Source organism: Pan paniscus, chromosome 23, assembly GCF_029289425.2.
Source record: "Pan paniscus chromosome 23, NHGRI_mPanPan1-v2.0_pri, whole genome shotgun sequence".
In the NCBI taxonomy this organism is placed as follows: domain Eukaryota; kingdom Metazoa; phylum Chordata; class Mammalia; order Primates; family Hominidae; genus Pan; species Pan paniscus.
The window spans coordinates 48,245,596-48,259,350 of NC_085927.1; the positions used below are offsets into that span (position 1 = coordinate 48,245,596).

At 45.0% G+C, this 13,755-nt stretch overlaps 1 protein-coding gene across 12 annotated transcripts in view; it reads right to left on the reverse strand.

Annotated features, from left to right (window-relative positions):
- Positions 1-9,328, reverse strand: part of LOC117977447 (putative tyrosine-protein phosphatase TPTE) — a 59,060-nt gene extending 49,732 nt beyond the window's left edge. For 5 of the 12 annotated variants that reach the window (XR_010111796.1, XR_010111792.1, XR_010111794.1 and 2 more), the window contains exon 1: positions 9,156-9,312. Coding sequence is in view for 4 of the 12 variants with exons in the window: in XM_034948838.3 (XP_034804729.1) it covers positions 8,813-9,054 (242 nt within the window). In the remaining 8 variants the exon portion in view is untranslated. Of the gene's footprint in view, positions 1-8,812; positions 9,122-9,155 lie in introns of those variants that run through there. The other 7 variants (XR_010111793.1, XR_008622577.2, XR_010111797.1 and 4 more) reach the window with 6 other exon arrangements.
- Between the last annotated feature and the right edge of the window lie 4,427 nt (positions 9,329-13,755).

A 13,755-nucleotide genomic window follows, 5' to 3' on the forward strand; every position in this document is an offset into this window, starting at 1 on the left:
CTCTACAGTCTCGGGATTAGAAATATGATGTGAGGCCGGGCATAGTGGCTCACACCTGTACTCCCAATGCTTTGGGAAGCCGAAGTGGGTGGATCACGTGAGGCCAGGAGTTGGAGACCAGCCTGGCCAACATGGTGAAACCCCTTATCTGCTAAAAATACAAAAATTAGCTGGGCATGGTAATACACACCTGTAATCCCAGCTACTTGGGAATCACTTGAACCCAGGAGGTGGAGGTTGCAGTGAGCCAAGATTGCGCCACTGCATTCCAGCCTGGGCAACAGAGCGAGACTTTGACTCCCCGCTCTTGCTCAAAAAAAAAAAAAGAAATATGATGGAGTGTTATTTCCCACTCAGGGAAACAGCATAACTTAGTTACTGAAAATATTTATTAATAGACAGATGTTTTGGTTCCAATTCTCAATTATCTGGGTTAAAGAAGTTACCATCACTCTCCACACAAGACCTTGTAGGATTATTTCTCTGCAGTGAAGGACAAGGAAGGAGGTTCAGTGGGAAACGATCTTAGGACAGAGGAAGCTTCCACTTTGCCTGGGAGGGTGAACAGCCTGGGAGACCTGGAGATGAGGGCAGGCATTCTAGGCCAAGGGGTCTTCTTGTGTGGTCAGATGGGGAAAGAAACCCTCCTGGCAAAACAGCAGCAATTCTCTCTCCAGGAAAGCTTCTGAGACTGACTCTAATAGTCAATTGTGACCAACTGTCCTAGGCTCCCAGGGCCACAGCAATCCTTAGGCACCCCAAATGTGCCATCCCTGACTACCCAGCACACCCTACCCCCAAAGCATTCTGACAGCTCAAGGATGACTTCCTCTGAAAACCTCTGTCCAGATCTAAAACCATCCTGTTTGTTTGCTTGTAACTGTCTTTTTCTAAAAGTAACACCTCAGGATGGAGACTCTGTTGCCTTGTCCACTGCTGCCCCCAATGCCTGGAACAAGGTGCCTGACACAGGATTAGGCACGTGACACACAGCTGGTGAATAAACGTCATGGAATTAGCACACGTGTAGAATCAGTATGCACGTTTGGCCACAGTCACTAAACGTAACTGATCAGAAATTAAAATTAAGTTGCATGTTCATCAAAACTTCTACATGGCTATCAGTGACTGCCATCTAATTGCCATTCTGCAATTTTAAGAGTACAATTTCAAGAGCATAATAAAAAAAATCGTATTTAATCACACCATAAAGTTGATCAGCACAAGCAAAACAAAAACTGCACTATTTGGATTTATACTCAACTCTCCTTACGACCCTCCAAAACAAAAATGCTGGGCATCCTAGGGCTATCTCTGACAGCAAATGCCTTCAGCTCTTGACTTAGAAACTGCTAACATACTAGACAAAACACTTCCTTAAACTCTAAGACAATGAATAATACTTTAAACCAGGTTTACATCGCTTAAAACCAATTTGCTCATCAGTAATCGTTAAAGTGGTTGTAACAATAAAGACGTTAATAACAGAATACAGCAAAATAGAAATTCTAATCTACTAACAGCAAATCACCATTCCAATTGAATGGGGTGTGTGCACAAACACAAGCCTTCCCAGAAGCCTCCAGCTCTCCACACTCCTGCACACAGAAGGCAGCAGTAAACGGATGGCACTGCTGATAAAGTAAATTGTCTTTCTCGACAAAGAACTGGAGGGGAAAAGGAGGATATTATAATCCAACACTATAATCTAAATGCTTCTAGCTTGCAAGAAAGTGAGCATTACGAACACGCTGAGCTTACTGACAAGTACTTCACAAAAATGGTTTCCAATGTTTAAAAACAGTTTAAAATCTTTACTCAGGTAAACGACAGAACTTAACTCATATACCCCCTAACACCTAAGGCAAGTGGGCTATTGAGTATAGCCATATTTTGAAAGAAACTTCTATTGGGATTATTTCAGTAGATACTTTTAAAATTTACCAGAGCGTAATCTTTGAAACCCAGTAGGAACCACACTGCTACAAAAGGCTGGAATAGAAGTGTGATGTTCTTTAGGTCACTAATTACACTCTGATTTGTCACTAAAGCTACCATGAATTCTACCACTACCTATAGATCTTGAAATTAGCAAATAGGACACATTATACACTGCTTAATAAAAAGCACAGTAATCTGTGCTGAAGTACAACTAACTAGGTACAACAGCCACTTTGCTGACAATTACTGTAACTTGGGAATATTTTTCTTTACATCCTGATGTACTCAAACTGTTAACTTTTAGAAACAGCACAGCCTCTTTGTTTCTTCTGCTTAACAGGTTATCTTACACTGTTGATATGGAATATGTATCTACCATAATATGAAGCAATAAGGTATTCAAAGTCCTCAAAAACACAGAAAAATTATATTTATACACAATTTGTCATACTGCTAACAAAGCTACTTTTTCCCAAGTTACTGAGGTGTCCAAATAAGGAGTTATTAAAAATTCAACTTAAATTACTATTCTCTGGCCAATGCATTTGTACCCTGAAAACTACAAAATTATCTCCAAGATCTTGCTAGAAGTTTACATTTTCTCTGAAAGTTTTTCCTCTGTCTTTTACACACAGTATTTTTTCTTAATTTGACAAGTGGAGAAAACTCTGCATAGCCATCTACTAACAATCAAAAAGCTACAGGTTTTTTTATTTTTTATTTTTAATGCTCTAAATTCTTCAACACTGTTTCAAGGAAATTACTAGGGGTCACACCCATGAGGCTAAATGGTCAACCCAACTTTCCTAATTTAGCTGTGGAAAGATGCTTCCAAGTTAAGCGAAAGAAAAAGATTGGAATATTCAAAGTTTATATTTAACGTTACAGCCTAAACTCTTCAACTTGGGAAGCTTGTAAAGGAAATAATTTCATTTTGCTAAAATTGTTCATAAATTACCAATTTTAAATAGGATTAGAGACCAAAGTACTATAAAAATATAATCATATAGCATATTTGAGTGTCATTAACTAGAAACTGCCTGAATTCATCCTAAATCAGTTAAGGTCAGTTAAGGGATCTTAGTAAGAACTTAAAGTATAACATACTAGTTTTAGTTTCAATATTAACAGATACTGTCATCTGCAAAGTGGTTTTTAAAAACATCCTGATCTGAAAAAAAGTTATAAGGAAAGTGAATTTTTAAAAACTTTAATTAAGCAAGATTAAGCATTGCTATCCATTTTCTCCTATTACTACTACTTAACCAGTACAACCTTAAATATCTGTAAAAATTTGACAGGCCTAACTGCACCAAAAAAAAAGATTTCAGCAAATTAATTAACTGTTAATAAACTGTTCTATCTTTACCTGCACTAACTCTCTGCAATGAAAACACTGAACGTGTATGCACACATCTATCTATATATATATACACACACAAATAACTATACCCACTACTAGACCAGTACACCATACCACTTTTTCCAATGAGCGCTCTGAATTAAACACAATTCAAGTAACCTAGCTAAATACAAGCTTAGGCAATGCCTTTTAAGGCATAAGATCATTATTCTGCAAGATTTAAATATTCCCCTCCCCATCCTATCTTTTGCTGACTACATACTAAAGTTGTATATCTGGCTCTTTCCAGTCACCTGTTTGCTTTCAAAATCAAGGGGGAAAGTCTCCTTTCAATTAATAATACAATCATTGTTCAGTCGATTTATAAACTGAAGAAAAACTCTATATTGATTACAAAAGAAAGAGAAACACTTCTTCAGTATAACTGAGATGCTTTATGTTATCCTTATTTGATAGAGGTAGAAGTAAAAGTAACTATTATTCCTAATGCTGATTCAAGAAATGTCTAGAGTCTACATTTCCAGTCCATTTAACTACATTTTAAATTCCAAAGGTTTCCATACACACCAGAAAATAATGGAACACCAATACAGAAACACTACACGAGTCTGTTAAAAACCTAGCTTCTGAGTCTGGGGGAGCTTTTCTATAGGAAGTACAGTCATGTGGAGGTCAGAAACAAGTTTTGTAAAGCTTAATAAGAACAAAGGCTAAGTAAGGAATCCAACTAACTCTCTCATACAACTTCTTCAGCTGCCTTTTCAGGTTTAGTAATTTTATTTCTCAACTTTATCATAAAATTACCAAACTGTCCCCAAATTTCCAGTAACTCAATTATGCTGATACCCTGGGCAGGAAGTAATGGAGATGTTCAGAACAGTCAGTCAACAAATGTTCAAATGGAAAGCATTCCAACGTTAAATATAAAAGTGTAGTATGTGGCGGCAGCTGGCTAGCGGGGGCTTCCCCCCTATTTATCTGGAAGATAGATGTGTACAAGAATTGAGCATGTCATCGTGAGCTGCAGATTTTAGGAGAGAATGGTCCCTGTTCTTCCACTTTCTTAAAGTCAGATTTCTATCTCTCCTCATGGTCTAAATTCAAAAACCTTTGCCCCAGATACCACTGCAAATTTGTCCGTTATTACTGGTTGGGGAAAAATAACCCAGTTCACCTTACTCTAAAAACATGAGCATTTCAGAAAAGTTTTTATACTGCCTCTAAAATGAGGCCATTAAGTGATATTCAATAATCAGGCTTCCTTCACCCGAATTCAAGAAATTTCCTTTGTGTAATAAATTTTTTTTCTTCCAAGTGCATTTAAATGTTAACACCCCTCCCCCCCGCAGAATCTGGAGAAGAGGTGTGCGGATCAAGGCCCCTCCACCCGCCATTGTCTCAAGTTTAATTTACATGCTGTAACCAAACCCTTCACTCTTCAGAATATTTAACAAGATTGAGATTCCTTTAATTCCATGTTGGTAGCTGTTCTGTAAATACCTTTCAGGTTTTTACTTTTTAATATCCCAGTAATCTAAAAACTATTCTGTTTTTAGATTTCAATTGAAGTAACTGGATTTAAAATCTTATTACATTTATTTTATTAGTGGAATACTCAGTTTATGCAACTGTCTCGTGTTTTCCATTCCTACTTTCTAATTCTAAGGCTTGAAAACAGCCATTGCTCAGTCCTTCAGCTTCACCTTCCCAATTCATTCATTAAACATTCTGCTCAGGGATTAAACTGAAATGGGAAATTAGGAAGGAACCATTTAAAACAAATCATACCCAGCAACCTCAAAATCTATAACATACAGGCCATATGGGCATACAGGAGATGGGACAATTTTAATTTTTTTTTAAGCAAATGGAAACAAAGCTTCATATAAAACATAAAAAGGGTCCAATCATTTACTTTCAAATAGAGTCAGCTAAAAGTAGCTCCTTTTTTAAAGTGGCATCTTTCAGGCAGTCAAGAGTCATTAAAACTACTCCAAAGTTCTTATCAACCAATATCATGTTTGTGACAACTGTGAGAAAAGAATGTAATTTTATAAAGTGGGAAAACAGCACATCTTTTGGGACCCCTGAGGCTCTAATCAGGCATCTCAGAATTAAGAGTGCTCCAGGGTTGGGAAATGGCTACCCTGCTGTGGCAAAAACATGCCATTTCATAATAAATGTTGTTAAGAGAGAAAAAAGTGATAAGCATGTACCTGCAATGAGGAGATAGAAGGACTTAGTCATTGCCAGGCCATTATATTCCTTAATTATTTCATCAGTCTATAAGTGACTTGATGATTAAGTCTTATTTTCAGATTTCCTCCAAAACAAGTCCACTGGAAGGGGATTAGGGGCTCCTACTCCTCTCTGAAGTTTTCCTGCCAAAAATGGAGGCTTACAAAGAAAATGCAAATCTACCCCCACCTTAAAAAAGTAAAGGCAGTCAAAGTCAAAACCTTCACTGCTCCTTCCTCCCCTACTACCTGGAAAAAAATTTTGACCTGTTACCAAAATAGATTCCTCAGGGTAAAGGGGAGAAAAGTTTTCTACAAATTTTTTCTAAGTGGTGTATTAGTTCCTTTTTTTGAGTAAGAAGTGGAAGGGAATAGGAACCCAACACAACTGCTAAACTTCGATCTCACAAGTTATTAAAAAACAGCAAAGGTCAAACTGCAAAGCGTTAGAAAAATGTGAAGACAAAAGGATTAAAAGAGTGGGACACTAAAGAAAAAAGTGTGTGTCCTTCACCAATAAGAGTCATATCTTGTCCTCTACTTACTCCTTCTGTAGGCAAATAAAGACAATTCTAAAGGACTAGCTTTCCTCATCACGCCAAATAATTAAAATTCCAAACAAACAGATTATTAATCCTATTCTAACAATTAAATGATAAATCTGCCTTGTAACTACTGACAACTGTATTTTAAATAAGTTACTGCCTCTTGAATTTAAATATAACCGATTAAAAATGGCAGCAACATCAGGGTTAAGAAACAAAATGAAACACTATTAGTCTCCAGAATACTGAACAAAACAATATCTAAAATAAATATGACTTCTCAGAAGGAAAAAAGTTATCTACCATTAAGGACAGACCTTAAAAGTTCTTAGCACACATTAAGTAAGCACAAACTAGTGGCTTGCCTGTTATATTTTCAGACAAAAAGCAATGAGGTTATTCCTCTGCACTTGTCACTGCAGACACATAAAGGCTTTTAGAAACTACATCTATTACTCATTGTCTAAGTATCATAAAACTTAGCATTTTAAGTCTTGTTTGATATCAATCAAGAAAGAACATCCACTTCAGGGGAAAGAAGTACAGTAAAATAAGAACATTGTAAATGTCCTTCTCGACATATACAAAAGAGAAGGTAAAAGGCCTCCTAAGACCCCTACCTAGTGGCCAGGCCTGGACGGCAGCTGTTGCTACCTCACCTTTTCTTTTGTTGAGCTTAATCTCATGTCAAGTCATTCAACCAACTCAAAAGCGATGAAGACATTATTGAATCAACCTGAACTAAATCAGACCTAGGCTTCTTAAAACATACAGCTTAATGCTTCCAAACGATCTACAAAACTAAGAAACCTAGCTACGCTGTAGGACACACTTTCATATGCGTCCGTGTGAAGAGACCACCAAACAGGCTTTGTGTGAGCAACATGGCTGTTTATTTCACCTGGGTGCAGGCGGACTGAGTCCGAAAAGAGTCAGCAAAGGGAGATAGGGGTGGGGCCATTTTATAGGATTTGGGAAGGTAATGGAAAATTACAGTCAAAGGGGGTTGTTCTCGGGTGGATCTCACAAAGTACATTCTCAAGGGTGGGGAGAATTACAAAGAACCTTCTTAAGGGTTGGGGTCACGGCACCAAATTTCATACACGTCCGTGTGAAGAGACCACCAAACAAGCTTTGTGTCAGCAATGGCCTGGCCTGGGCTCAGAGGCCTGACACACACAGTGGCCAATTATACAGGACCCCCAAACTGGCCAGTGGACCACTGCAACGGCCATTTACTTTCTCCGCTCCAAGCCCCATAGGCTGATTCAGGAAGATAAACTGAGGCTCAAGGAATTTCGAAGTGGAACAATACACCAAAGCCTTAAACCTGAAATGACTATCCTTTTCTGGGGGGTGGGGGGGAAAGAAAAAGAGAAAAAAGTTTCTGGGGCTCTCAGGGTGGCCCAGATGCCAGGGTCCCAGAAGTGGCCTTTTCTAGCTCCTGTAACTAAACCTGGCGGAAAACTCCCCTTCTGCTCACCCCATCCGCCCAAGAATGCGCCTTCCCGTCTTCGGTGGCCCTACCCAGAATCCCAAAATGTGGGTTCCAACCCGGGCCCTGAACGTCTTCTCAAATCCCCGGGACCCACGTTGCGGCGCGCGCCCCGCGTGTCGGGTCTTGCCCCTCGGGCGGTACCGCCCAGGCAGCCCTAAAACCAGCCTCCCAGGCCCCCAGCAGCGCCCTCCGCCCCTCCACCCCTCCACCATCCCGTCCGGCTCGCAGTCGGGGCCAAATCGAGAGACAAGAGGGCTGTGCCTGAAACTGAGCGGTTTCACCACTTGGCACCTCCTGGCAGAAACTTCCCTTTAAAAAAAAGAAAAGAAAAAAAAAACAGCAGCAGCACTTTTGGGCTAGCATTTCAATCCTTCCTGCCCTTTAGAGTTCCCAGTTCTGCTTCCAGCTGGCTTTGGGTGTTCCACTACAATTGAGTTGTAAAGATATTCTTTAAGTGTTTATAGAACATTAAGACTTAAAATCTTTAAAATTAGAGGAGGGAAAAAAAAGCCACCTTATCGCACACATGCAGGAAACGCAGCCCCGTGCATCCCTGCTCAGGGATAAGCAGGCGCCCCAGGACTTCCGGGGACAGATTTTTGGGCACCCGAGGGAGTCACCCGGCGCACCTCGGGGTCCGCGGAGAGGCCCAGCCCCTCCCGCGGTCCCTTAGACCCGCCCTCCGCCTGGCCCGTGTGGACCGTCCCGGCCATTGTTTACGGGGGATGCCTGTCCCGACGCATTGTTTTGGCCATTTCCAACTTGCCCCGGCCCTTCCCGGGGCATCGCGGGGGACCCTACGCCAACGTCCCCCCTCCGCCCGCGCCCCAAGGGCCGACTGGGCAAATTGGGAGACCCGCCCCGCGGGGCGACCCAACTTTTCGGAACAGCCCCCCACCGCCCACCCCCGCAGACCCCCGGACCCCCGCTCCCGCCGGAGATTCAGGGAACCCCGCACCCCAAGCCCTTCTGAATCGTGCGGCGTGAGTGTGACGGCCAAGAGCGGATGCAGCCCGGGATCGCCCGCACCTTCCCGCCAGCGGAAGCGCAGGAGCCGGCTGGGGAGGGGGCGCCCTAGAAGAGCAGCTAGAAAGCTGAGACGGGGAACTGAGGTCATCCTGGGGGGGGACAAGACAACGAGAGCCGGGCACCTCGGGGGCGGCGCGGGAGCCTCCGCAGGACCAGGCGGGCGCCCCGGCTGGCGCGGGCGGGGGGCGCCCCCCGTTACCTGTGGCTCCGGCCCCTCGGCCATTTCCTCGCGCGGCGGCTGCCGGGACTGAGCTGACTCCACTCGGGCCAGCCGGGTTTGAAAGAGGAGGAGCGCGCGCGGAGGGGAGGGGGCGGGGAGGGCGGAGGGAGGGAGGCCTCGCGGAGTTTCTCTCGGCCTTTTGTGCGGACACCTCCCGGATTCCGCGCCCGCACCCGGCCCCCCAAAAGACACGGGGAGCCGCAGGCGAGGGGTGCAGCCATCCGCCGAGGCGCCTAGTGCCTTCGCGCCTCCAAGACCCCCAACAAAAAAGGAGCGTCCCGCACCCCCACCCCCGCCCGGAGGATTTAGGGGCCGGGCTCACCTCGGGCGCGGGGCTAAGTGCAGGCGCGGGGGGGGGTCCCTAGAGCCGCCGGGGCGCGGCGCGTCCGGCGCTGGGGGACTGTTGGGTCAGAAAGTGTTCAGTGTGCAGCTGCTGCGCCCTCCCTCGGCCCGCCGCTCGGAGACGCCCCGCCCCACCCCGCCCCGCGCCCACGTGACTAGCATAGGCCCGCCCCCGCTCCGCCCCCCGCCACAGACTCCACCCCCCGCCACAGACTCCGCCCCCCGCCACAGACTCCGCCCCCCGCCACAGACTCCGCCTCCGGGACGCGAGCGAGCGGCAAGCGCGCGCACTCCCAGTTATCGCTGGGCGACTCCCGCGCACGCACGCGCCGTGCCACCCTCCCCGCGCCCCCCGCCCCATACCCCTACTCCCGCCATCCGACTTAACGTGGCGGGCGAGCGCCGCGGCGGTAGCCGTGACAGGTACCCGGCGGGGGGGCGGGGGGGGCCGCGAGGGTGTGCGCAGGCGCAGACCCGGGTCCCGTCCCCGCCGCCCCCTCCTCTGCAAGGTGTGTCCCGGCGAGGGGAGGGCCCCGCGGCCCGAACCCCTGGGTCACCCCGAATTACAAACAAAAACCTTAACGCCGTTGCTCGCGGGTTAGAAGGCAGCTGTGCGCGAAAAACACCTCAGATTTTCTTCAAGCGTGAGGAAGGTCGAGAAGATAAAGTTTTTAAATGAGTATCTTCAGACAGCTATTTAATTGTTCTGATTTTTTTTTTTTTTTCTGAAAGGACTGGGCTTGCGCTATTCTAACTTGAGATTTCTAAACTTAGCCTAGGTTCCAAGAATCTACTTGGTTTTGATAGAAATCCATTTGGAGGAAACCGGGGACAAAAAAAGTGGGGACAAAAAAAAACAAAAAACCGCTACCCTTTCCCCTCCTCCCTACGCACAACTCATTTAAAGCGTTTCCCAACTGTTTTTTTTTCTTACTGAAAAAAAGGACAAAAAAAGATCCTGATTCCTAAGGCCTGTGATATTTCCCCATTTTAAGTAAGCCTCGAGGAACCACAGACATAACAAGCATATCCACAGTTTTTCTACCCCAAAATGCAAACTAATGCAAATGTGAGATGGATCTATGCAAGTCGCTACAAACAAAATAGCCAAATATTTGTTTTTTTACTGGCCTTCGGCATATCCAAAATGAAAAAACTTTAAAACACATCAAGAAAAGCATTTAAAATATCTATTTCCTAAATCAAAAGAAAGAACGCACTACAGAAACGATCCGGAGCTGGTGAGCAATGCAATCTTAATAAATAGGAAAAGGAATTTGAGAAGACAGCTCAGCAAAGGGGAAGAATTTGCCAAGTGTCATGTTTTGCTGTCATTTTATATATAACTACTAACCCCCCATATGGTCTGGTTACTCTTTTTTTAAAAAGGAAGCCAATCAATTACTCACAATTAATTAGCAGTGCCAGTAGATTCTTAGGCCAGCACTAAAAAACTAAATTGGGTGAATTTTTTTTCACTCAAGTCCACTGATATTGATCACTTTTAGTATTAGGATTCCTTTTCTGACAAAAGATGAATACCTATCTTTAAAATATATTTTTTAATCTTATTGTCACATTCTAAAACACAGTCCAAAAACACTTCATAAACAAGAAACTTCATTTAACTTTATGAAAACAAATGACTATGAGTCTTGCTACACAACAAAGAAACTATGAACAAGTGGAACCAGGTTGAGCCTTTAAGTGTAGCCCCATTCTACATGTTAATGGATAACCTTTGAACTCTGAGAACTTGAATGCTGTGAACACAATAGCACTGACAGTTAAAAATTCCAGTGTCAAAATCGAGCAAAAAGAAAAGTCCAAACTTTTCAGGGGGAATAGGGAAACAATCAAATATTTTGACAAATAATCGTTTCAGTAAGAACAAGGAGATTCCTGGCTCTCAGACCTTGTTGCTACTGAATTATTTTCTGAGCAAAAACAGTTGTGCTTGTTTTCCCCCTGTGCCCTCCAAAGCTACCACTTTGTTCACATTATAGCATCATGATTTGTTACTGTTTCGCTGCCTCCCTCAAAAAAAAAAAAAAGAGAGAGCGCCTTATTATGTTGTAGCTTTTAAAATTGAAAGATGATTATATTCACTGATCTATCCGCTAAGAGTTTTATTTATATGTGATCCTCCTTATGTTTGAGCAAAGAATTACAAAGAACCTTGTCCTGGAGTTGTGCCAACGAAACTGGGAAATCATTGCAAAATTCTGCCAGTGACTGACTGCTGGGTTGCAAATACATACTGTGTTTTCAGAAGAACATAGAGGGATCTGAATTCGCCCGGGAGGGCTTCCCTGAGACACATTCTTCCCTTAGAATGTGAGACTCATACTTCCCATTTATTTGGAAAGCATGTATAGTTCAAACAATTAAAATATGGAAACTCCAAAAGTAACAGGAGAACACTGCAAACATTTGGTTTTGTAATAAAAGCTAGAAACTCATAACTGCATGAAGTGAAAATTGAAAATCGAACGTTGGTCTTCCTATGCTTAGCTCCACCCACAAGAAATCCAGCTTCGCCATCACTCCCTTCCTAGGCCATCTCTAAAGGAGTCAGGTGCTACTAGATGCCAGCAAAAAAAACAAAGAATGGAACCAAAAGAGAAGCTCTGCACATGGTACTTGGAGAAGGGGCAGAAAAGCCCCACTTCACCTTGGTTCAATGCAGCAAACATCAGCTACACCTCATTTTTCACAATTGTCCAAACAGCTCAGGCAGAGCTGACTAGGAGGGACAGCCCCTTCTGCCACCTCCTGCTGCTGAGCTGTGCACCTGTCCCGCAGTTAACTTTCTCTGAGCTGAGTCAACCTGAGCCCACCTGTGGGGAGCCCAAAGCTTGGTGGAGACAGATGCCAGCTGGGGCCCTTTGTTGGGAGAAGCTAAAGGACCTGGTGACTGCATGTGGGGGCAAGAAAAGGAAGACTCCAAGGGTTTGCTCAGGACTCTGGCCCAGGAAATGGGGGACTGTGGGACTGGAAGGGGCCTGGTGGGGAGCAGCAGGGGGTGCTGAGCTTGTTTGGCACCCTCTGAGCTGGAGAAGTGTGTGGAGGCTGGGAGAGGGGCCCAGAGGGACTGGAGGTATAGACAAGACATGCTCCCAGCTTCCCTGGGTCGCAGGCCAGGCACTATTTGATAGATGAGATCATCGAGTTCCAGGGAGGAAGGAGAGCGGGCCATGTCACCAAGGTCACCCAGTGATGAGCATCCCTGCCGACAGGAGTCCAGCTATCCCAGTCCCTCCACAGTCCCTGGGACTTTGCTGCTGAGGGGCTCGGGCTCTCCGGGCGGGAGTCCCAAAGACAGGAACAGGGCAGACTTAGAGCCCACATGGAGGCTGATTCTTTGGGCGGCCTTGGGCAAGTCTCTTCACCTTTCTGAGGCTCAGTTGCCGCACCTGTGGGTGTGAAATGCCTCCTTCCATAAGGGTTGGAAGGATTAGAGTTTATTTTTATTTTTTATTTATTTATTTATTTTAATGTCATAGCGCTGGACCCAGCAGCAGGTATTTAGTAAGCCCGGTGGGTGGTGAGCATGTCCTCCCCTTCCCCTTCTGGCTGAAGCAGTTAGGAAGGCTGCCTGGAGGAGGCAGGCCTTGAAGGTAAGGGCTGATTCAGAGAGACTCAGAATGAGCACAGGAGAGACTGCCGGGCTCCCCCTGGCCCCGGGGCCCCTGAACACAGGCCAAGGGCTGTGGACCTTCTGTTGTCACAGCTGCCCATCCAGGCCCCACAGCACTGGAACCGTAGCCAGAGAGAGCTCTGCCTGAGAATGGGACAAGAAAACAAGCCCAGCCGGGTGCGGTGGCTCGAGCCTGTAATCCCAGCACTTTGGGAGGCCGAGGTGGGCAGATCATGAGGTCAAGAGATCAAGACTATCCTGGCCAACATGGTGAAACCACATCTCTACTAAAAATACAAAAATTAGCTGGGTGTGGTGGTGCTTGCCTATAGTCCCAGCTACTCGGGAAGCTGAGGCAGGAGAATCGCTTGAACCTGGGAGGCGGAGGTTGCAGTGAGCTGAGATCACGCCACTGCACTCCAGCCTGGGTGAAAAAAAAAAAAAGAAAAGAAGGAAGGAAGGAAAGAAAGAGAGAAAGAAAGAGAGAAGAAAGAAAAGAAAGGAAGGAAGGAAGAAAGGAAGGAAAGAAAAAAAAAAAAGAAAAGAAAAAAGAAAAGAGAGAGAAGCCCTGATTGCCACCAGCAGCTCATACCGATTGGCCCCAAGCCTGGCCAGCGAATGTTCAAAAAGCCTCCCTGACCCCATTGCATCTGCTCTAGGCAAAGTCTTGTTTTCTGGAAGGAAAGCAGCATTTATTAAAGACACTGCTCTGCTCTCACGCTTGCATGAGCCTCTTGCCCATAACGTTGCTGCTCTGAGATGCAAGTACCATTACTACCCTCAGGGAAGGAGAGGTCTTGCCGAACCCAGCATCTTGACTGCAGAGCTGGGGCTCTAACCACTGGGCTGCTGCCTTTTGTAAATGAATGGCTCCCCATCTCCTGCGAGCTCCTGAGGGCAGAGCAGAGTCTCCCCTGTGCCTGGCATGGGCCCTGCATTC